Below are 25,734 nucleotides of genomic sequence, written 5' to 3'. Positions count from 1 at the left end.
AGTTCACTAACAAACATGTTATTCAATCTCTCAGCTCAACAGGCAAACATGAGATTTACTTGTACTCAGAAATAACTATACGCTTAGTCATGAGGAAAATTTGTAACATGAGATTGTATGTACCCATGCATGTAAGCTTGCAAGAATATGGATAACAACAACAAGTCGAGGAAACTGAAGAACCAGATACGAGAGTTAATAAAGAAGTTCCAGACTGCACTGAGGTAGTAAACTTAATCAAAGCCCAAAGTGCAGCTTTAAGTACTCAAAATGTGACTCTAAGAGAAAAACTAGACTCAGAACATTCTCAATTAAAGAACCAGAGTGAAACCTTAAATAGTCAAGCGGCAAATATTGGTTTGTTACATACCGAAGTTGACTCACAAAGCAAAGAATTTCGTAATCTGTTTGAAGGCATGGATGCTTTAAAGACTGAATTTGACACCTTAAATAGTAAGGTAGAGGATTTTAAATTAGATTTAAAGAATGAATAGACTAGTTCTTCGACCATTCAGGTAAATCAAATGTACACTGACTTTAGCCAGAAACAGAAACAGAATTTTTGGGATTTGACAAAAAGGTTAGAATTGAATATTGAAGACAAATATAATAGTGTACAATCAGAGCTTAATGAAAAGTTAGAATCCTTTGAAAATGTGTGTAATGTTAGATTTACTGCAGTAAAGCAAGAGTTGAGTATTTTGAAAGAGAGTGTCGATAAGCAGGATAATTTAATGCCAATAACTCAATCGCAAATTACAGGTGTTAATACACGAGTAGATAATGTGGAAATGAACTTCAAAGAGAAATTAGCAAACTCTGATATCATAAATATAAGTAGTTTGGAGGAACAGGTTGAAGAAATTATAGATTGAAAGTTACCAAGAGAGTAACATCTGGAAACGTATCTCCTATTCTATCTTCTGAACTTAATGATAACAGGAAAGGTATAGATGACCTGTGGAAAGAATTCAAACTTATCCAGGATACAGTAGACAAAAATGATAACTTCACTTAATGTGGTATTAACTAGTGAAGTGATGAACTGATCCGCAATGGGGGGCTAATTCAGGATTATCCAGGCAACTCGCTAAATTTAAGCCAGACAGGGATGTACATCCAACCCACTTTTTGAGAAGATTCAACCAAGTTTTGCCAAAGAATTTGGAAGATTCTAAAAAGATCTAATTTGCTGTGGGTTACCTTCTAGGAGAAGTCTTACAAAGGGGAACCGTGAATATTGAGAATTTTTCTTCTTGGGGAGACTTCCAAAAGATGTACTGGTCTGCTAGTGCATAAGAAAAGTTAATATGAGGTCCATGGGACCCGGGCGGAGTCATTTATTCTCCCAGGGACGTTAACATTCTGAGTAATCGGGCAGAGTGACGACCGTTGGATCCCAAGTTGTTTTCAGTGTTTCTTCCAAAATAGTTTTCTTGCATCGAATTCCTTTAAAATCTTAAACTATCCTGTCATCTATTCCTAACATCTTAAACAATACTATAATCATAGTGCTTAGAAAACTGGGTATGACTACAAGATAAAAAAAACTTAGGAGAATCACAGAATAAGAAAGAGAGTGATATCAAAATAAAATAAAATGAATAGAGTGTTATATTTATGGATAATATAATATCAGGTGAATAATTAAGCAACTGCAATACCATAGTGCATAAATTTTCTATTTTGTATAGAGTATTTTGTACCTTTTATAAGATGTGATGTAAATGGGAGGGTTTGTATAGGTTTTGAAAGAAGTGGGTATTATAAATAAAAGCATGGTTTACAAGAGCAAATAAACCATGGCTAACACAAAACACATATCACACCTATCAGACAACCCTCACAAACAAGTGTGCCTGATTCTTCACCATTTGCCGTTTCCATAGGGTCGGCTAATATTTCCTTTGTGGGCCTCAAGGGTGAAGGTGGGAATGTCCATTCAGTAGGAGATGATTTAACACCAAACCTCCTCTGGCATCTCACTCAAGTACCTGAGGGATAGGGATACTGGGAAAGGGGGGGTGGGGGGGGGGGGGGCGTGGAGGTTTCCTGTCTTTGAAGGTTTGTATAGGTTTTGAAAGAAGTGGGTATTATAAATAAAAGCATGGTTTACAAGAGCAAATAAACCATGGCTAACACAAAACACATATCACACCTATCAGACAACCCTCACAAACAAGTGTGCCTGATTCTTCACCATTTGCCGTTTCCATAGGGTCGGCTAATATTTCCTATGTGGGCCTCAAGGGTGAAGGTGGGAATGTCCATTCAGTAGGAGATGATTTAACACCAAACCTCCTCTGGCATCTCACTCAAGTACCTGAGGGATAGGGATACTGGGAAAGGGGGGGTGGGGGGGGGGGGCGTGGAGGCTTCCTGTCTTTGAAGGTTTCTATAGGTTTTGAAAGAAGTGGGTATTATAAATAAAAGCATGGTTTACAAGAGCAAATAAACCATGGCTAACACAAAACACATATCACACCTATCAGACAACCCTCACAAACAAGTGTGCCTGATTCTTCACCATTTGCCGTTTCCATAGGGTCGGCTAATATTTCCTATATGGGCCTCAAGGGTGAAGGTGGGAATGTCCATTCAGTAGGAGATGATTTAACACCAAACCTCCTCTGGCATCTCACTCAAGTACCTGAGGGATAGGGATACTGGGAAAGGGGGGGTGGGGGGGGGGGGGTGTGGAGGCTTCCTGTCTTTGAAGCTATCTTCTTTCTCTTCTTGGATCTTAGCAACCATTTGTATTTTTCTTTCTTTCTTTCTTACTTCTCATTTGAGGACCTATCTATTTTTCCCCTCTTTCCATATTCACAGACGTCTATCACTTAAGTCCTTCCTTGTTTGCATGGTTTCTAATAACCTACATCTTATCTTTAGATAAAAAGGCCAACGAATCAGACTAGACGAACACACATCCGCATACACACAAAAATACATTTAGACACAAATACTGAAACTACAGACTAAAAAGCCTGTCACGATGTGAGAATCACCAGGTATTGTAAAAGAAAGAATATGTGTACACAGGGAAATATGCACACACGTATATATAGAAGGAGACAAAAGCATGTAAGTTGTGGGATAACTATAAAGCAGTAATAGAGATAGACAAGGAAGAGGCATGAGCAAAGAAAGAAAAATGAAAGCAGGAGTGGCGCTGGTCATGCTGATCATAGGAATATTTTTACCAGAGAATACTTAATTATAGTATACATAGGAATGTATACTAGGGTAATGAAGCATGAGGCCTACTCAGAAAGGATATGGAGTGCATACTCGGCATTTAATAAGTATATAGGGCAGGCGTACCTACATGGAGATAGGATAACCTGTGGCCTAAATATAGGAATGTTTTGTAAAGGGGCCTACCTCCCAGAATGGAAAGAGGAAGTGCACTCATAAGGTCAACCCACAAGCAATGTATAGGTGCTAATCCTAGGAGAAGGGGACAGTATTGTGACAAAAGTAACAAATTTTATAGGGATTATTCTGGAAAGTTTGAATTCTATGGACAACTAACATTATTACATTTCGTGTAAGTTTACGAGTGTCAAAAAGACCACTTTCATTTTGCCCACAGTTCTTCCAAACTACAAAAAATAGTAAAAATAGTATATACTAAGGAAAGCAGTACAAAAAATGAGAATGGAAAGTAGATTACTCATATGTCATGAACACCTGGAGTTTACGATTGGAAGTATAGAAATAACGAAAGAGTCCTTACAATTCCAAACTACTACGAAGGCTGACCAAACCACAAATAAATGCTCATGTCTGGATCTCAAAGTAAAGTAAGAATAGAATAAAGAAACACTCAGCTAAAGATTATTCTACAGAAAAAAAACAAAGATTGTTGCTGAAGGGAAATATGAATGTATAAACATGTATAAGAAAAGTATAGTGTTATGATATGAAATGTTGTTATGAGTGATATTATTTACATAATGATTGTGTATCAAATGTAACGTGTCCGATATGGGGAGGATATGTAGTGTTTCAAGAATTTCTGTGTAAATCCTAGAACCACTTGGCCTTCTGCAGTCTCGAACATATGATATTTTAGAAATGAGTGTGGGATGATAGAATTCTACCTACTGCATGTCACATGTGTGAAGGTTTGAAATTCGGTCACGAGATGAATGTAGACACGGCTGTCAAATGGCGATGACAAGTACTTGTCGGGCGATCCATGGAAGTTTTAGTGAAAGTGTACAGAAGAACCATGGAGCTACTATGTTAGTCTGTGCTAATTTTGTCACTGACTATTATTATAATAACGAGAAAGGTGGAAAAGGTACTCTTGAAAAAAGACTCTTGTCTTAACCTTGTTGAAGGGAAGATGTGTATTATGGTCCATGTTGAGACTGGTGTTTAAGCCAACTTTCTCTTATATGTAAGTTAGTTTGTTTCTAATGTTTAAAGATACAAGAGGCTTGCGAAGCAGTATATATTTATATGAAGAGTGAGATTTGTAATATGTCTGAAGTTCAAATATACATCATTAGTTGAAACAAATGAAATTGGTGTGTCTACTTATTTTTATATGTAGAGAGAGTCTTAAGAAATTCCTGTACCTGGCAGTATACTTTAGAGAAGAAAGTGAAACAGGGTTTGCAGCAGCAGGCTAACAAACAAGAAAAGTCGGCCGAGCATGTCAAGTAAGTCATCTCTTAAAAGAAGTGGAAGTTAGTTTATTGAGTTCACCCTTAAATTGTCATCCAAAGATGTTAGAGTATGTCAACTCAGTTCGCACTGCCGTTTGCTTTTTTCCTGACATGCGCCCATGCACGCCACACGCTGCCACAATTTTGCTTAACAGTAGGTCCGCATGGCAATGAATACCTCATGCATGTAACTTGGGATGGCTGTAAGTTGCTCTGGCTCGTTCATACATTTTTGCAGCACAGCTGTCACAGTTTTGCAGTTTTAAAGGATGGCTTTCTCATGTGTATAATCTGTGTTGTCATGTCACTATGGGTCCTTTTTCTTTTCTTTAATAACTTACAATCCTACCATCTGTAATCTAATTACTGAAAGGTGTTATTCTGTTTATTTCATAATTGTTGTTTGCATAGTTAAATATTTTAACAACAGTTCAGGTTAACTACTGCCAAATTGTGGGAAAAGCTCTTGCCATTATTTTAGGTATTTTCAAATTCTGTATGATCTTATATGGAACCAAATTTCATTTAATCACTGACCACAAATGTCTCCTTGCTATTGTCAGACCTAAATCTGGTTGGAACAGTGTTATCAAAGGAAAATTAAAGATGAATCCAGATGTAGGTCTAATAAAGGACAAGAGAGACTATGAATGTGGATGGACTAGTATGAACATCATAGTGAACACACACTATGTGATCAAAAGTAGCAGCGCATCCCCAAAAACATATGATTTTTTTTATATTGGGTGCATTGTGCTACCACCTACTGTCAGGTACTCCATATCAGCGACCTCAGTAGTCATTAGATATCATGAGAGCAGAATGGGGCACTCAGCGTAACGCAGGGACTTCGAACTTGATCAGATGATTGGGTGTCACTTGTGTCATACGTCTGTACATAAGATTTCCACACTCCTAAGCATCTCTAGCGTCCACTGTTTCTGATGTGATAGTGAAGTGGAAACATGAATGGACATGTACAGCACAAAAGCATACAGGCCAAACTTGTCTGTTGACTGACACAGACCGCCGCCAGTTGAAGAGGATCGTGATGTGTAATAGGCAGACATCTATCCAGACCATCACACAGGAATTCCAAACTGCATCAGGATCCACTGCAACTACTATGACAGTTAGGCAGGAGGTGACAAACTTTGGATTTCATGGTCAAGCAGCTCCTCATAAGCCACACATTATACCAGTAAATGCCTAATGACACATCACATGGTGTAAAGATAGTAAATATTGGATGACTGAACATTGGAAAAATGTTGTGTGGAGTGACGAATCACAGTACACAATGCATTGATTCAATGGCAGGGTGTGGGTATGGTGAATGCCCAGTGAATGTCATCTGCCAACATGTGTAGTACCAACAGAAAAATTCAGAGGCAGTAGCGAATGGTGTGGTCATGTTTTTCATGGAGGGGGTTTGCACCCCTTGTTATTTTGCATGGCACTATCACAGCAGACGCCTACATTGATTTTTTAAGCACCTTCTTGCTTCCCACTGGTGAACAGCAATTCAGGGATGGCAACTACATCTTACAACATGATTGAGCATCTGTTCACAATGCACAGCCTTTGGCAGAGTGGTTACACAACAATAACATCCCTGTAATGGACTGGCCTGCACAGAGTCCTGACCTGAAACCTATGGAGCACATTTGGGATGTTTTGGAATGCCAACTTTATGCCAGGCCTCACCGACTGACATCAATACCTCTCCTCTGTGCAGCATTCCATGAAGAATGGGTTGCCATTCCCCAAGAAACTTTCCAGCACCTGACTGAACGTATGCCTGAGACAATGGAAGCTGTCATCAAGGCTAAGAATGGGCCAACACCATACTGATGGAGTGTGCCACGAACTTGTAAGTCATTTTCAACCAGGTGTCCAGATACTTTTGATCACATAGTGTATTATCATAACAAAGACAGACATGAAACTATAAAGCCCCCTGAAATACAATTATATATGCCTGCTACCTCTCCAGACACTGAAGAGATAGCCATAATGAGTGTTAGACAAACAAAATTATTTAGTATATTAAGGAAGGCAAAAATTTACTTGAACTGGTGAGTGACAAAGCAAGAGAAGTAAAAATGATAGGAAAACATGGAGAGGGGGCAGCAGGGGGAGGGCAGTAATGAAACTTCTAACTTCCCTTACAAACTTTTTCCCCAGCATTAAGGGATAAACACAAATCAGATTGGTCTGATAACCAAATGTGCATCACCAAATATGTTCATTTTCTAATGTAGTGTGAAAAGAAAGGTAACATTTTGTCAATGAATAATAACTACAGGATAATTAATGTTAACAACCTGATTTATGGCCTAACAATTTATTTTTTGTATTGTATCCAATTACAAATGTTATGATAATAATGAAACAATGGAAAGTCCAGGATGGAATAACAGCAATATGGAAAGTAATCAATTTTTGAAAACACAAGATTATTGGATCTATAAAAAATTTACTAACCAAACGGCAGAAAATGCATAAACGTAGGTTAAGGAAATGTGCAAGTTTTCAGAGCCAGTGGTCCTTTCTTCTGGCAGAAGGGGAATGAATACTGATAACTTCAAAAGTACTGGTGAGATTTTGGAAGCAGGGAGAGTCCCAAAAACTCACCCAGAACCCCATGTCAGAAATGACTTACCAGACATGATGTCTTTCCTTCCCATCCCATCCAATAAGTCTCCTCTGACCCACAGTTCTGGGGGACTTTTCCAAACTCTCTACATTTTCTAAACCCCACCAGTCCTTTACCTTCATATCTCTTCATTCCCCTTCTGCCAGAAGAAATGACCACTGGCTTGGAAAGGCTGCACAAAAAGAAGCCACTGGCTCTGAAAATGTGCACATTTCCTTAACCTTTATATGTGTCTATGTGTTTTCTTCTGCTGCTGCTTAGTGAGCAGATTTTTTTACCTAAACAATAATATTTTCAACAGTGTGGTACAGATGGATTGCTACTCTGGACACAGATGAAGCATTGCATTGCAGAAAGGCACAATGAAAAGAATATCAGAAATATTCACACTTTTGGACAATGTCCTTCCTCACAAGTTGGACTCTCACATGTTCCCACAACAACAAATCACGCATACAATCTCCAGCCACTTGGGTACTAATGCGACTGCATCTAACATGAGCATCAATCTGCTGTGGTTGGTAGTCAGGATAAGGAGACACGGATAAGGAGGGAGGAGTAGCATGGTAGGAATGGGGAAGATACTGGTGCTGCCTGTGGGAACATGCTGGAACATGGAGAGGACATGACAGAGCTGCAAGACGCAAAACATCATGATGCTGTTCTGGGAGGGAGCAGGAGAGAGGAAACATAAGAGACAGAAGTAGAGGTGAGGAAAGGATTGTAGCTGCATTTGGTGGGATGGAAGGCATGTGTATACCGTAGTGGGAGCAGGATAAATAATTGGCTGGTGGGGAGAGAATTTCAGAGCTGGTGGGGGGGGGGGAGGGGGGGGGGATTATGGGGACAAAGGACATGCATAAGGAGGATTCCCAGGTATGCAGTTCAGAAAATCTGTTACTGGTGGGAAGAATCCAGATGGCACAGTCTGTGCAGCAGTCACTAAAGTGAAGCACATCACACTTGGTGGCACATTAAGCAACTGTATCATCCAGCTGCCTCTTGGCCACAGTTTGGCGATGGTCATTCATGCAGCATGTTACTAGTCATGCCCACATAGAATGCAGCAGAGTGGACACAGTTTAAGTTTCTAGAACACTTGCCTGCCTTTTATAGTTGACCCTGACTTTAATGGGGCATGAGATGCCAGTAGCAGGACTGGAGCAGGTGGTAGTGGGAGGATGTATGGGACATGTCTTGCATCTAAGCTTATTGCAGGGACATGAGCCATGAGGCAAGGGGTTGGGAGCAGGGGTGAAGTAGGGATGGGCAAGTATATTGCGTGGCTTGGGTGAACGGCAGAATACTCTTTTGAGAGTGGTAGAATAGCAGGGAGGGTATTCCTCATTTCGGGGCAAGATGAGAGATAGTTGAAACCCTGGTGGAGAATGTGAGTGAGTTCTTGATAGTCCTGTGCCACTAGAGGAGTGCTGCTCTGTGGTCAGAATGTGAATAAATGGTGCATGGTAAGTGACTGGTGAGATGAGGCATGGGAGATCTCTTTCCAGACAATGTTGTGAGGGTAAATTTTGGTCTGTGAAGGCCTCAGTGACACCTTTGGTATTTTTGGAGATGGACTGTTGACAATATAGATGCAACGGCCACAGATGACTTCATGTTATCTATTGGACTTCTTGGCGTGGAGTGGGTGGTAGCTGTTGAAGCAAAGGTATTGCTGGTGGTTGGTAGGTTTAAGGTAGACAGGGATACAGATGTAGCCATCCCTGAGATTGAGGTTTAGGTTGACATCAAGGAAGGTGGCTTGTAGGGCTAATGACAACATGGTGAAGTGAATGGCGGAGAATGTACTGATGTTCTGCAGAAATGAGGATAGGATAACCTCACCCTCACTCCTTAGCTTGAAGATGTCATCAATGAATCTGAACCAGGTGATGTGTTTGTTATTACGGCTCGTTAGGACAGATACCTCTAGACAGTCAGGAGTACGTAGGTGAACAGAGGATTAAGGATGGATGGAGGTGTAAACTTATCAGGCAGGATTAAATAATGAAATACTGAATACGATCTGTGGAATCCTGCCTGACTCAGTTTACTCTCCCATTCAATCATGATTACCTGTACTGCCCCAAAGTCACCCCCTATTAATTGCTTAATTAAGTATATTGTAAGAAAAAATGTAAACCAGTTTTTGTGTTTTGACGAGTCTCCAGTACATTAAGTCAATGGCTTGAAATTGTATGTTACGAGACAATACTTCTACTCATACTCCTACTATGATGCCATATTATAAGAACTACTTACCAGTGTTGTGGATAACATGGGAGCACACTTCAGAGCATGCATTGCTGTCTGTGTTGATCATACACCCTGCTAAGAACCACATCCTGCCATTTGAAAGGTTCAAGGAGGCAACATATAACGCAATGACTTCAGTGCAATTACTGTCTTTGAATAATTTCTGTTCATCTCATTGTGTACTTCTTTCTGTTACCTTCTGTACTATACTGCAGCATTTATTTCTAAATATGATCCATGGTTCATGGAGCTATGTTACTTGTCAGTGATACATGATGCAAATGTTACATTCGTCCCTAAGGTTTGCACACGAGTGATCATGCTCACCCCAATAACTTCTCTTTTGAAGGAATTATGTACCACCAAATGCATGATACAGTAATCTCCACCAACATGACACCATAGCCATGCTATAGCCATGTAGAGGATTCCTTCCTAACCATCCAGAATAACAAATCACTCACCTGTTTCAGATTTTTTGATGGTATCATTATATCCAAACACATCCTCCCTCATTCACTTCTCCTAGTCCTACTCAGCCCAACAAGTCAACTTCAACTTCAAGGATGGCTACATCAGTACTTCCATCCATATCAAGGGTTTTTTTTCCCCCCATCCGTCTACTGACTGGTTTGATGCGGCCTGCCATGAATTCCTTTCCTGTGCTAACCTCTTCATCTCAGAGTAGCACTTGCAACCTATGTCCTCAATTATTTGCTTGATGTATTCCAATCTCTGTCTTACTCTACAGTTTTTGCCCTCTACAGCTCCCTCTAGTACCATGGAAGTCATTCCCTCATGTCTTAGCAGATGTTTCTATCATCCTGTCCCTTCTCCTTATCAGTGTTTCCCACATATTCATTTCCTCTCCGATTCTGCGTAGAGCCTCCTCATTCCTTACCTTATCAGTCCACCTAATTTTCAACATTTGGCTATAGCACCACATCTCAAATGCTTCGATTCTCTTCTGTTCCGGTTTTCCCACAGTCCTTGTTTCACTACCATACAATGCTGTACTCCAGACGTACATCCTCAGAAATTTCTTCCTCAAATTAAGGCCGGTATTTGATATTAGTAGACTTCTCTTGGCCAGAAATGACTTTTTTGCCATAGTAAGTCTGCTTTTGATGTCCTCCTTGCTCCGTCCGTCATTGGTTACTTTACTGCCTAGGTAGCAGAATTCCTTAACTTCATTGACTTCGTGACCCTCAATCCTGATGTTAAGTTTCTCGCTGTTCTCATTTCTACTACTTCTCATTACTTTGGTCTTTCTCTGATTTACTCTCAAACCATACTGTGTACTCATTAGACTGTTCATTCCGTTCAGCAGATCATTTAAATCTTCTTCACTTTCACTTAGGATAGCAATGTCATCAGTGAATCGTATCATTGATATTCTTTCACCTTGTATTTTAATTCCACTCCTGAACCTTTCTTTTATTTCCATCATTGCTTCCTCGATGTACAGATTGAAGAGTAGGGGCGAAAGGCTACAGCCTTGTCTTACACCCTTTTTAATATGAGCACTTCGTTCTTGATCGTCCACTCTTATTATTCCCTCTTGGTTGTTGTACATATTGTATATGACCCGTTTCTCCCTATAGCTTACCACTACTTTTTTTCAGAATCTTGAACAGCTTGCACCATTTTATATCGTCGAACCCTTTTTCCAGGTCGACAAATCCTATGAATGTGTCTTGATTTTTCTTTAGCCTTGCTTCCATTATTAACCATAACGTCAGAATTGCCTCCCTCGTGCCTTTACTTTTCCTAAAGCCAAACTAATCGTCACCTAGTGCATTCTCAATTTTCTTTTCCATTCTTCTGTATATTATTCTTGTAAGCAGCTTCGATGCATGAGCTGTTAAGCTGATTGTGCGATAATTCTCGCACTTTTCAGCTCTTGCCGTCTTTGGAATCATGTGGATGATGCTTTTCCGAAAGTCAGATGGTATGTCGCCAGACTCATATATTCTACAAACCAACGTGAATAGTCATTTTGTTGCCACTTCCCCTAATGATATTAGAAATTCTGATGGAATGTTATCTATCCCTTCTGCCTTATTTGACTGTAAGTCCTCCAAAGCTCTTTTAAATTCCGATTCTAATACTGGATCACCTATCCCTTCTAAATCGATTCCTGTTTCTTCTTCTATCACATCAGACAAATCTTCACCCTCATAGAGGCTTTCAATGTATTCTTTCCACCTATCTGCTCTCTCCTCTGCATTTAACAGTGGAATTCCCATTGCACTCTTAATGTTACCACCGTTGCTTTTAATGTCACCAAAGGTTGTTTTGACTTTCCTGTATGCTGAGTCTGTCCTTCCGACAATCATATCTTTTTCGATGTCTTCACATTTTTCCTGCAGCCATTTCGTCTTAGTTTCCCTGCACTTCCTATTTATTTCATTCCTCAGCGACTTGTATTTCTGTATTCCTGATTTTCCCGGAACATGTTTGTACTTCCTCCTTTCATCAATCAACTGAAGTATTTCTTCTGTTACCCATGGTTTCTTCGCAGCTACCTTCTTTGTACCTATGTTTTCCTTCCCAACCTCTGTGATGGCCCTTTTTAGAGACGTCCATTCCTCTTCAACTGTGTTGCCTACTGCGCTATTCCTTATTGCTGTATCTATAGCGTTAGAGAACTTCAAACGTATCTCGTCATTCCTTAGAACTTCCGTATCCCACTTCTTAGCGTATTGATTCTTCCTGACTAATGTCTTGAACTTCAGCCTATTCTTCGTCACTACTATATCACTACTATATCAAACATACCAACAAAAATAACACCTCCACTTTGATACTTGTCACCCATTCCACACCTAGCCATCCATCACTGTCACATCTATACTGGCAACTGTCCTTCTGCAAACAAACCAAGGATCTCACTGAGGTTTTCCCAGACTAAGTTCTCCCCCAACATTATCTATAAACAGATCCCACAGGCCTTGTCTCACCAGTCATCTGCCATCCACATTCCAGCCACAGATAACCACTCCTCCTTAGGACTGAAACAACTGAATCACAGTCTCAACCAGACTTGTGACTATCTCTCACCTTGCCTTGAAATGACAAATATTTTCCCGACTGTCCTTCCCAGCCCTCTGCTGTTCAACCAAGCTATGCAACATCTTTATCCACTTCACCCCTTGCCTCATGGCTCATATCCCTGCAGTAGGCCCAGATACAAGACCTGTCCCACATGTTCTCTCACTACCACCTACCCAGTCCTGTCATGGCATCTCCTACCACTTTAAAGGCAGGGCCACCTGTGAAAGCAGCCATGTGATCTACAAACTTAGTTGCATCCACTGTTCCGCATTCTACGTAGGCATGACTACTAACACACTGTCTGTCTGCATGAATGTCCACCACCAAACTGTGGCCAAGAGAGAGCTGGACCACCAAGTTGCTAATGTGCTCCCCAACATGATGCGCTACACTTTAATGACTGCTTCAAGCCTCTGCCATCTGGATTCTTTCCACCAACATCAACTTTTCTGAATAGCACAGCTGAAAATTCTTATTACAACATATCCTTCATTCAAGTAACCCTACTGGTCTGAACCATCCCTTTGTCCCTGTCCTCCATCTATCATTTCCCTTCCCTGTTCCTACTACAAAACAAACAAGCCTTCTATCCCTTCTATCCTCTTCTCTACTTTGTTTCCTGCTCCTCCCCAGTTACTGCCCCTGAGTACATCTACATCTACGTGACTACTCTGCAATTCACATTTAAGTGCTTGGCAGAGGGTTCGTCGAACCACAATCATACTATCTCTCTACCATTCCAGCAGCATCCTGATGCTGCACCTATCAGCCTTATTATGTCCCCACCATGTTATTGCATGTTCCCACATGCAGCACTAGTATCTTCCCTCACAACTAACCTGCTATCCCCCTGCTATCCCCCCCCCCCCCCCTACCCGCCTTTGCCTCTTCCTTACCACCCCAGCAGATTGCTGCTCATGTCAGAGATAGTAGCCATATGTGTGTGTGTGTGTGTGTGTGTGTGTGTGTGTGTGATTTGCTGTTGTGTGAATGTGTGAGACTTCGACTTCTGGGAAAGGATTTTGTCCAAAAGCTTAAATACAGCATGTTTGGAAATTCCTGGACTTTTAAAGGGGAGTGAGTACATAATATTTTGAGTAGGATTCCATTTCCATTCTATGACAATTTCAATTCAGACGTGTGACACACCATGTCTACTATGGGAAAGAGAAAAGTCTCAGAGTTGCTTGTCCTGGTATGCAACAAGGTAGACAGGATGGTGAGCACTACATCAGATGATTGCCTGATGTCACTTAATGTCTGCCTTGCTACAAGCCTCCTGTAGAGACAGAGGAAGATCTGGTGACAGAAGTTCTTGCCACTGCACTAGACAGTAAAGAACACCATCTGGAATGGAGAGTGGGTATCAGAACATGCTATGTAGGTACAATACCTGTAACAATGTTGGTGGTTGCCACATCAAGCTGCTGTTGTAATGCAACAGCACTGTTCTGTTTGTACAGTATGTTGGGTTCTTTTTTGTTTCTGAATAATGTAAACATGCTATGTTTAAGTGTTAATACAAATAAATGTGCTGAAGTGATAAATGGATGTTTCGTTAAGTTCGCATTCAAATTGTTATGTAATAATTGTCACGTTTAATTCAGTTCCTTGAGCAGAAGTGGATGAGTTAAACATCTGAAGTCAAACTGCCATTGAATGGAAATGGTATGTTTCTGGCCATAGGTTCCTATTCAAAATATTACATACTCACTCCCTTCTATAAATTTTTGAACACCCTGTATTTTTTATATTCTTTTCATTGTACCTGTCTGCAGCTCAACTCCTCCTTTAAAATGTGAATAGCAATCTATACCTTCCATACTCTTCAAATAATAATCATGCTTCATTGTTCAGAAATATGTATTTTATTCTATTTTGAAGAAAAAAAAACACTAAATATTAAAATATTTGCAAATGTATGCATGAATAAAACATAAAAAACAACCACTGAATATATACGGATTAATGTTGAAACTCAATACTAGATAAGATTAATGAATATAACCTCAAAATTTGGATAATTGTCAAAAAGACCAATTTTCAGTTGTAAGAGTACTATTTTACAAAACAGATAGCAAAAGAACAACTTAAAAAGCTTATAATGCAATAAATTATGTAAATTTGCTGAAATGTTTGTTTAGTTGTGATGAAATTTAGAATGATGTAATATTGTCAGTCGAATGCTTAAAAATTATACAATAATAGACTGTGGAAGCCAAGGTGGCAGTCTGTATTTGGAAACAAATTACAGCACTAGCCGGATTTTTTACAAACAAAACTGTGACTGATACTGTAATTTGTTTCCAATTAATTACTACAGATGTAGATACCTTAAACCATCATGTTCAACATGCTGGACAAAAGACTACCTTTTTTGTCACCAATCAATGTAGGCTTTCTGATCACGATGCACAGCTACTTTCAATTCATGACTTTGCTCCATACAGTAATGTGAAAAAAACAAACAAAATAATACGCCCAATTAACCATATAACAATTCAACAATTTAAGGAAAGCTTGAAACGGGTAGACTGGGAGGATGTTTATCGGGAACCTGATGCAAATGTTAAATTTAACTTATTCCATGATAAACTTGTGGGTATATTTGAAAGCAGTTTTCCTAAGAAATTAGTGAATCATAATTCAAATAAACTTGATAAAAAAACATGGCTGACTAAAGGGATTAAAATTTCTTGTAGCCGGAAATGGGAACTATACCAAGACACTAGAATAAGTCGAGATGAAGAAAAGCTCAACCATTATAAGAAATATTGTAATATACTAAGGAAAGTTATAAAAAAAAATCCAGAAGTATGTGTATCAAGTCTGAGATTAGCGCCTCTGATGACAAAGTTAAAACAATATGGAATATCGTTAAAAGGGAAACAGGGCAACCAAGGTCACAGGACAACAGTATTACTGTTAAGCACAATGAAAAGCTTATAAATGAAAAATCACAGGTTGAAAATATTTTTAATGATCATTTTATAAATGTAGTGGAAAATATAGGCACTAGCTGCTCACCAGATAGGGCAGAACTCTATATGAAAGAGGCATTCCCGGTGCAAACAAATGAAATTGAAATCCTACCCACCTCACTGTCTGAAATTAAGAAAATAATAAATTCACTTAAGAATAAAAACTCACATGGAACTGATGGTATCTCCAATAGAATACTAAAATCTTGTCCACACCTGATAAGTCGAGTTCTTAGCCTTAGCCACATATGTAATAGCTCATTGAATCAGGGAATATTTCCTGACAGATTGAAATATGCCATAGTTAAACCCTTGTATAAAAAAGGTGACAAGACAGACGTCAACAATTATCGTCCTATTTCACTTCTGACATCCTTCTCAAAAGTGTTTGAAAAAGTAATGTACTCAAGAGTAACTTTACACATCAGTGGGAATAACGTTTTAACAAAATGTCAGTTCGGTTTTCAGAAAGGTGTTTCAACAGATAGTGCTATACATGCTTTCACTGATCAAATTTTAAATGCTCTCGATAGTAGAACATCACCAATTGGGATTTTCTGTGATCTCTCTAAGGCTTTTGATTGTGTGGATCATGTAATCCTCTTAGATAAGCTGAAGTACTATGGAATGAATGGTTCAGTACACAGATGGTTCACTTCATATTTACACAAAGGGCATCAGATTATTCAGACTGGGGATGTATCAAGAATGGGGTACCACAAGGTTCTGTCTTGGGGCCTTTATTGTTTTTAATATATGTTAATGACTTGCCTAATTATATTCATGAAGATGCAAACTTGGTTCTCTTTGCAGATGACACAAGTATTGTAATCAAGCCTAAAAAGCAAGAATCAGCTGAGGAAAATGCAAATAATGTTTTTCAAAGAGTTATTAGGTGGTTTTCCGCAAATGGACTTTCATTGAACTTTGAAAAAACACTGTACATACAGTTCAGTACAGGGAAAGGCATAACACCGGAAATAAATAGAGAGTGTGGGGGAAAATCTTTAGCTAAAGCAGATTGTTCAAAATTTCTGGGTGTCTGTATTGATCAGAATTTAAACTGGAAGACACAAATTGACAATCTACTGAAAGGATTGAGCTCAGCTACCTATGCTATTAGTGCCATTGCAAATTTTGGAGACAAGCATATCAGTAAGTTAGCTTACCATGCATATTTTCATTCGTTGCTCTCTTACGGAATCATCTTTTGGGGCAATTCATCACTAAGAAAGAAGGTATTTATTGCACAAAAACGTGTTATCAGAATAATGTCTGGGGCTCATCCAAGATCATCTTGTAGACAATTATTTAAAGAATTAGGGATATTGCCAGTAGCTTCACAATATATATATATATATATAGCCTAATGAAATTTGTTGTTAGTAACCCAGATCACTTCAGAATTAATAGCACAGTCCACAGCTACAATACTAGGAGACAGGGTGACCTTCACTACCGTTCATTGAATTTGACATTGGCACAAAAGGGGGTGAATTATACTGCCACAAAGATTTTTGGTCACTTGCCAAACAATATCAAAAGTCTGACAGACAACCAATCGGCATTCAAAAGTAAGTTGAGGGAATTCCTGAATGACAACTCCTTCTACTCCATAGATGAATTTTTAGACATAGGCTAAAGAAATACAGTAAGTATTAACAATTGTACCGTATATAAGACTAACAAAGATCATTTGGGATAAATGAATCTTGTGTACTTTGACACGTTCCACATCATTACGAAAGAATCGTGTTCATGATCCATGGAACAAGTAATATAACTAACTAACTAACTGTACAACGAATATATCATTAGGATAGTGCAATGGAATTTGGTATTAATGGACTATGGCAGTGGATGACCGATCGCCTGTAGTGTCTTTCCTGGGCTTATGATCGGATTGGTTGTGCCCTAGCCAACTGGAAAACCATGGCCTGGTATGATGAGTACTGATTTCACTTGGTAAGAGCTGATGGTAAGGTCTGAGTGTGTCACTGATCACACAAAGCCATGTATCCAAGTTGTTAACAAGGCACTGTGCAAGTCAGGGTGGCTCCATAATCGTCTGGGATGTGTTTGCACAGAATGGACTAGGTTCTCTAGTCCAACTGAACTGCTCGTTGGCTGGAAATGGTTATGTTTGGTTAGTTGCAGACCATTTGCTGTGATTCAAGGACTTCATGTTACCAAACCATGATGTAATTTTTGTGGGTGCCAATGTACCACATCTCTGGGCCCCAGCTATTTGTGATCGGTTTGAAGAACATTCTGGAAAATTAGAGCAAATGATTTTGCACCCAGATCACCTGAAATGAATTCAATCTAAAATTTATGGGACATAATCAAATGGTTAGTTTATGCACAAAATCCTGCACCAGAAACACTTTTGTAATTATGGATGGCAACAGAGGCAGCATGGATCAATATTTCTACATGGGTCTTCCAATTACTTGTTGAGCACTAGCCACACCGAGCAGCTGCAGTACATTGGAGAAAATAAGGTCCATCACAATATTAGGAGGTATCTCATGACTTGGAATTTACTCCCCCTCCCCTCATATCTTAAAATGTGCACTATCATCCCATACTTTCATGTAGTCAAAATTTTATCCATACCACTTTCCTCAATGATTCGGTGGAGGTGCTCTTTATTACACTATATAATGACTTAATTTTTCAGCATACTTCTGTAACACACCATTTCCTACATTATAATTCTCTTGTTTTCTGGTTTCCCCTAATTCTACGAATAACATCTGAAATCAGTAATTCTGATAATAAAATCAAATATATATTGGCGACAGTCAAAAAAGAGACACCAGAAATGCCGTTAAGGATTGCAATGACTTTGTTACGAAAGAAAACAGTGAAATAGTAAATCATAGTATCCAAGCAGCCAATGTATTCAATATCCACTTTCTTGCAGCAGCTCAAAAGATTGGCATGGACCACTCAAGCAATAGAATATATGCAAGAAGTGTAGTCCTTGACAATGAGGGTCAAGAGGCACTAATGAGTCTAAGACATGCTGTCAATGAATACAGAGAAGAAATTATATGTAATCAATTAGCTAATTGTTACCTCCTCCCTCCCGCCTTGAGACAAATGGAAGACTATGGAACAACAATTTAACAATGTTCATGAGCAAATCACAGACACATAAGTAATGGTAAATGTATTTGAACAGACTAAATATTGGCATGTATCAATGAATCCATGAACTACTGTTACTGGTTAGGTGGAAGGTATAAATGAACTACTTGAGAAGAAGGTGCAAGAGAGAATTGATTCTACTATACACAAAGCTAATTCTTCAGGTGATTTAGTTGAAAATGAAGGTAAATTTCAAAAGAGTCTGGAAGGAACTAGAGAAAACAAAAGAGAAATTAAGTAAAAATCAGGTTAAAGATGATAATAAATTATCAGGAGTTTTACCAGAAGAACTCAAACTGAGAAATGTGTCAAAACAGTTTCCTAATTTTACTCCAGATAGTGAAGTTTCTCTGCCCTATTTTTAAGAGTTTTCTCTAGATTGTTACCAAAGATGTGGGAAGATTCTAAATAATAGATTTTGTACATAAGTTACCTGGTAGGTGACGCAGTTGAATGGGAAATTGCTCATTCACAAGAGTTTTAAATCTTGGGATGATTTCCAGGAAAAATTTAAAAAGAAATGTTGGTCGAAAAGCACACAAGGGAAGGTAAATAGGAATTTCAGATATTTAAGTAAAATTAAAGAAGACAAAAGGGAACGTTTGATGTGAAAACAACTTTGTGTATATACTAAACAAACTGATATGTGAGGTTTGATTGTTGTAACTGGAAATGCATCCAGAAGTACATTTTCAATACCACTGGTACACAGGAATAATATTTAAGTGCTGTAGATCCTCAGGAGAATCTGCACCCTTTGCAGATTGGTGGAGTGACAACCGCCACGTTGTCAGTTAACTGCTTCACTCTTTCCTAAATTGCTTTCCCTCTGGCAGTTTCTTGCACTTTTACTCTCCTATAATCCACAAATGAATTAATTATAAAAACATAGTTGTTCATAGTTGTTGGCAATGTAATAAGCTGATCCACACTGGAGTCACCAAGTGCAATATGCAGGTCATTATGCTGATGAGTAATTAAACCACTTTCTCGCAGATCAATACCATGCAATGGGTCAATAAGTATAATGTCTTGAAAATAATAGCCTCAGAAAGTCAATATAGTCTTGATGAAGTTCTTGAATGGAATGTTAATGATTTTTTAAATTATTTATTTACTTATTGTATGTGTGAATCACAACATATAAATTCTAGAACACATAGTAATTGGCATAGTACAACAGAAATTTTCTTGCCTTTCATGAATATTATGATATTATGGTTGGGTTTGTAACTGGGAGATTAAATACCATACGCAGACGTCTGATTTCAACCACCTCCATGATCTTACCTGTCCAAAATTCACGCTGGTAAGCACACAAGTACACTGGCCACAATCTATTAGAAAACATTTTTTGGATCTCTTTTCAGGGCCTGTGTTGTGAACCAAAGAAGTCTGTCTGCTGGGTATGCTGAACATCTTCATCCTCTGGCTCCACAGTTAAGAACCTGAGAGGGAGGGAATCCCGAACAGGGGAGGTATGGAAATCAGTCTTTGGGGTCTGTCCTCTATCCTACCCTTCTTAGGACCTAACACTTCTTGTCTTACTTTTCATCTTCTTATCTGTATTCAATAGTTACTATCACAGAAGCCCTTCTTAATTCCATTTCAAACATTGATACACAAACCTCTTTTCACAGGAATGCCCAAGAAGTAACAAGTAACATATACAAGCGTGTGTGCATCCCCACCCCCTCCCCCCTCCACACACACACACACACACACACACACACACGCACACACACACACACACACACACACACACACACACACACACACACACACACACACATCACATACATAAGTATGGTAGAAAGACATATCAATTTCCGTGTCGAAGATAGAGAACATGAGTTAAGAGAACCCCTATTATAAGTCCTGTATGTTAGCAACAACATGTTAGCTGGTGAAAAGAAAGGGAATTGCACCCATTCCCAAATTTATTTATGACATGCTGACATCCAAGCAAAATATTTGCAAATTGCTTAGGAGTACAATGAGAGTGTGACAGCAAATGAGTCGAGTAATATACGACCGTACAATCATCCATCCAGAACATTAACCGAGAAATAGGTGAAAGTTTTTCTAGATCGGGAGGAGGGAGGAAACTGTCACTTGCAAACAGGTTTAATTGATCAGGTGAATTCATATCTATAAGGAGAAATTTCTTCTAACAGATGAATGGGGAACGAGGGGGTACTTAACTTTTCTGAGTTGTAAAAACTGTATGTTGGAGGAAAAGTTTAGGTGAACTCAGGGAAGGGAGGACCTATACAGAGGTTAGATGGAACCACAGAAGGGATGACTGTGTTAGGGGGATAGATTTTGAAAGGAAAATAACACTGTAAAGATTATAAGTGATTGAGAAGTAGGTTTCTACAGAAGAAGGTGTCTAAACAGTTGTTACAGAAGTTAGGAGTGGTAGTGAATGTTGTTTCCCATTTTTGAAGAGTTCCTAAACTAGTAAAGTATAAGGAGACTTACTTTGATCAAGCAGGGTAGTGAAAGAGTTATATCCACACATACCCGAACGTAAAGGAGGTGTCAGAGCTTTGCGACAGATGGTATGGTGTTGTGATTACCTTGCAGTATGTTGTTCCCAATTTGATGAAGTAATGTTCATTTAAAAGATATGTAAATGGCCTATATATAAACTTGGGCAAATCCTAGCAACAAGTTGGTGATCACCTTATTAAATATAAAGAGGTGACAACGAAAATTTAATGTACAGCAGAAAATTAAAATGAAGATTATTTATCAATAACTGAATTTTCCATTAATAGTTAATAGCCAAGTTTTGTACAGCACAATTGTGGGAGAAATGATGTATTAATACGTGCAGTTAACATCAGGTACACGTGCACAGTATATTTACAAGATGGAACGACGAATTTAGTGGCTCTACCTGCTACAGGCTGGTTGTTCTTAGATGTCGTAGTTTGGGCATGCATTAAAGTCATGGAAGAATGGCACTCACAATAACAATAGTGACAGCCTAGAAGCAAATATGAAAGGTTTTGAACAGTAATTTTGACACTAAGTCTCTTGATTTGTCAAAATGTATTCACGTAGTGGATTCTAATGAGACATGACACGTAGTTCAAGCAACTGTAATAAAATTGTATTATACTCTAAGATTTTCCTTACAACTGGAGACTGTGTGGTACTGAGGTACAAGAATTACATGTCTCTCGTGGGCGATTTGCATATTATGCGCAACCGATCTTCTTCTCAGGATAGACGGCTGTGTCGATCTTCAAAATGCTTCTTCTCTGTAGATAATGTGATGGTTAGGGAAATATTAGTGATTACTTTTGAATACATTGTGAGAGTGATATTTACTATCAAAAACAGCCTCGATCACAATTTATTTATTACAGTAACCAGTTTTGACCACTACTGTGGTCATCTTCAGACCAATGAGTACGAACCTCCTTCTGGTGGTAAATCACTAGAAGTAGGCTCTTACTCATTGGTCTGAAGATGACAACACTAGCAGTCAAAACCAGTCACCATAATAAATAAATTGTGATGAAGATAGTAAAAATATTAATGAACTACTTCTCTACTATTGAAATAATTCATTACTCTCATAACACTTGTATATCAACTCTGCTATATTTTCTCTTCACAGTAAAACAACTACACAAGATTCACATGTTCTTTCAAGTGTCATAAATCAACTACGTCTGGAAAACTTGAGTACTCAACATATCCCATTACAGTCTCTTTTGGTTTTAATAACCCTTGTCAAACCAGTTCTTGTTCCTAGCAAGTCAAACAACAGTGTATATGAGTCTATAGATAAAACCTATTGCATTTGTTCGCAACAGTCACTACTATTTCACTGCCAAAAAGTAGCCCTTGATTACTCCTTGTACTGGTCATACGGCTTCCGAGGCGTGCGCGGCCACCACTTGTCAGCACAGATAGACCGCCACAACTTTAGTCTTCTTCTAACACACGCCCATCATGCAACATATGTAAACCGTGGTGCAGTAGACACATTTACACTCACACACACTCATCCTTAAAATATTGTGTGTTCGAGATAGTGGAAACACGAGTGTCTCTAGAATTTACCCCCAAGTTCTCGAGGCACTACAATACATGTCTGATGGAAGTCATCTGTCACATGTCTGATGGAAGTTATCTATCAACGTATAAAAAAGCATTAACAGACAGACCATTTAGCACTGAAGACACTGCACAGGAGAAGCAGTTCCAAAAGAAGAATAGAAGCATTTTTATTCGGATCTGATTAGCACGTCCAAATTGTAATTAATTCATGACATAGGCGACCACAGAAATTATTGGGTAACTCCAGAGGCAGATACATACGGGGGGGCGCGAGGGGCATGCGCCTCCCCTCTTGTGAGGCCACATGCACCGCCACCCGTGCCACCTCCACCGGTCAGCCTGCAAGTTATTCATTCATTTCTTTCATCAGTCGATTCAACTGAATCAAGTTATCAAGCAGCTGTTCTTTTCTATGTAGCACGTGTGTCCATGTCATCATGTTTCATACATTTCTGTCTGGCACACAGGGATTGACTTAACAGCTCTGTTGAACACTAACCCTGACATTGATTGTCCTGTAGACGATGTAATTAACCAATTTGCCAGGAAGAATAGGTGCATAGAATTCATCATTTAAGGAAGAGATCCACAATTGCAACACTTTTATATATTATAAGATGGCATTGTATTGTACACATGTATAATCAGTTTAATAAAAATTTCTTAAAATTTGAATGCAACTTGATTATTTTTTATTACAGTAAAAGAAAAGGTAGCTTAAGATACCGTATCTTCAGCACCTCCTTCTTGAGGTTTTTCTGTATCTGCCACTGTGTTATTCAATTTATAAAACATTAATCCTAGACAAGAAATATTAGTAAGATTTTGTGATACTACTTACTTCATCGAACTCCTCTGCCTTGAATAGATTTGGTACTTCTCCACTACTTAAGACATTATTAATTACTTCAACAAAGGCTTCATCTGCAATCTAAAAGGAAAATTACTTTAACATTATTCATTATAGGAAATAAGCGTGGCACACTGTTGAGTGGTGCCCATTTATTACTTGCTATGGTATGAACAACTACTTTTATAGTATGAACTTTTAAAAAGTTTCCTAACTTTAAAAATATTCATGTCCAGGCTAAACAATATTTATGTTTAGTACACAAATTCCATAACTTCATATACAAACATTTGTTTAGCAGGATTAAGTAATGTTGTCTTTCAAAGCAGTACCTCTTTATAAACACCTTCCTGGCATCCATATTTTTCCTCTACTATCCAAAGAGTCATGACTTAATCCCACAGTCCTGTGTAAATGAGGCTATCTCACAAACGAACTCTAAGTTAGCAAAGTTGTGTAAGCATTTTAACAATACTTGTGTTGTAGATATAAGCAGTTTTGGACGAGAATTATTTACAAGACACGGTATGAACAGATCAGGAAAAAAAGAATTAGGTACCCTTTTAAAAACAAAAATATTGGAAGATGTCCACAAATGTACCCCAAAGTTGGAACCAATCGCACTTAAATGGCTCCAGCCATCAAGTCAGACTCAGTTTCAATCTCAAATATTTCAGGAAATTATTAGTAATGAACGTACTGCTTTTGTAGCTTCAGATAATTTTTTAGGCAAAAGTTTACATCTGCATCTAACTCCAAAGGAATGACAATTTTTCACCAGAATGTGGGAGGACTTGGTAATAAAGTAAATGACATTACTGTTCTGTTAGAGGAATCACAAGGAATAAAAGATACTGATGTATTATGTTTTAGTAAACATCATGTGAAAGATATTGAAAAGTTGCAGCTAAGCGGTTACTGTCAGGCAGTGCATTACTCTAAAACCATCATGGAAAAAGGTGGAGTGGTAATTTATGTAAAAAACAACATATCTTACAATGCATTAGATTTAAAGAGCCATTGTATAGAGCAACAAATTGAAGTATGTGGTGTTGAGATTACTGTAAATGACATCACGGTTATAGTGTTAGCACTGTATAGATCTCCCTCAGGGAAATTGAATGTATTTTTAAAGCACTTAGATTCTTTATTATCCGAACTGTACTCAAAGTCCAAGAACTTAATAATTACTGGTGACTTTAATGTTGATTTCCTAAATGAGAGCAATAGTAAAGCTGATTTAGTACATTTAATGGAGTCTTATAATCTGATGGCAATTGTAGATTTCCCAACTAGGGTTACTGTTAATAGTAAAAGTCTGATAGATAATATATTTATAGATAAGTCTAAATGCAATGAGATCACTGTACATCCAGTCCTTGGCCTTTCTGATCATGGTGGTCAATTACTTAGGCTCAAATACATCAGTGTGTGCAACAGTCCTGAGCATTCCTGGAAATCTTTTAGGATAATAAATGAAGAGGGCCTTATGAAATTCAATGACAGCCTAAAAGAGATAGATTGCAGCCCAGTATATAGGGAAACAGATGTAAACAAAAAGTACAATTCATTTTTAAATGAATTTATGTCTTTATTTGAGTCCATCTTTCCCAAAAAAAATAGTTAGAAATAGTCATACAGGCAATGCCAAGAAGTCTTGGATCACTACAGGGATAATAACATCATGTAGAACAAAGAGGATGTTATACAGTTCTCTCAGGATTTGTAATGATCCAAAGAAACGACAACACTACAAACTTTACTGTAGAATTCTCAAGAAGGTTATAAATAAATCTAAAAGTATGTGCATAAAATCAGAAATTGAAAGCTCAGAAAATAAAATTAAAACTATTTGGAATGTAATAAAGAGGGAAACTGGCAGGAAAACAGAGAACATGTCTCAGGTAGAGATTATAACAGGGGACAGTATCATAAAGAAACCTGAGTTGGTTGCAGAAATATTTAATAACCACTTTTTGAGAGCAGCAGAGAAGACAGGCTGTAATGGTTCTATGG

General features: G+C 38.4%; 1 protein-coding gene across 1 annotated transcript in view; it reads right to left on the bottom strand.

The window, feature by feature from the left end:
* Positions 1–25,734, bottom strand: part of LOC126278873 (dynein axonemal heavy chain 2) — a 914,655-nt gene that overhangs the window by 286,417 nt on the left and 602,504 nt on the right. The window contains 1 exon segment of the mRNA XM_049979148.1: positions 23,710–23,799. Within this exon segment, the coding sequence (XP_049835105.1) occupies positions 23,710–23,799 (90 nt within the window).

Source organism: Schistocerca gregaria, chromosome 6, assembly GCF_023897955.1.
Source record: "Schistocerca gregaria isolate iqSchGreg1 chromosome 6, iqSchGreg1.2, whole genome shotgun sequence".
Lineage (NCBI taxonomy): Eukaryota > Metazoa > Arthropoda > Insecta > Orthoptera > Acrididae > Schistocerca > Schistocerca gregaria.
The sequence above is the reverse complement of the archived record's forward strand: the minus strand, read 5'-3'. Positions and strand labels throughout refer to the sequence as shown.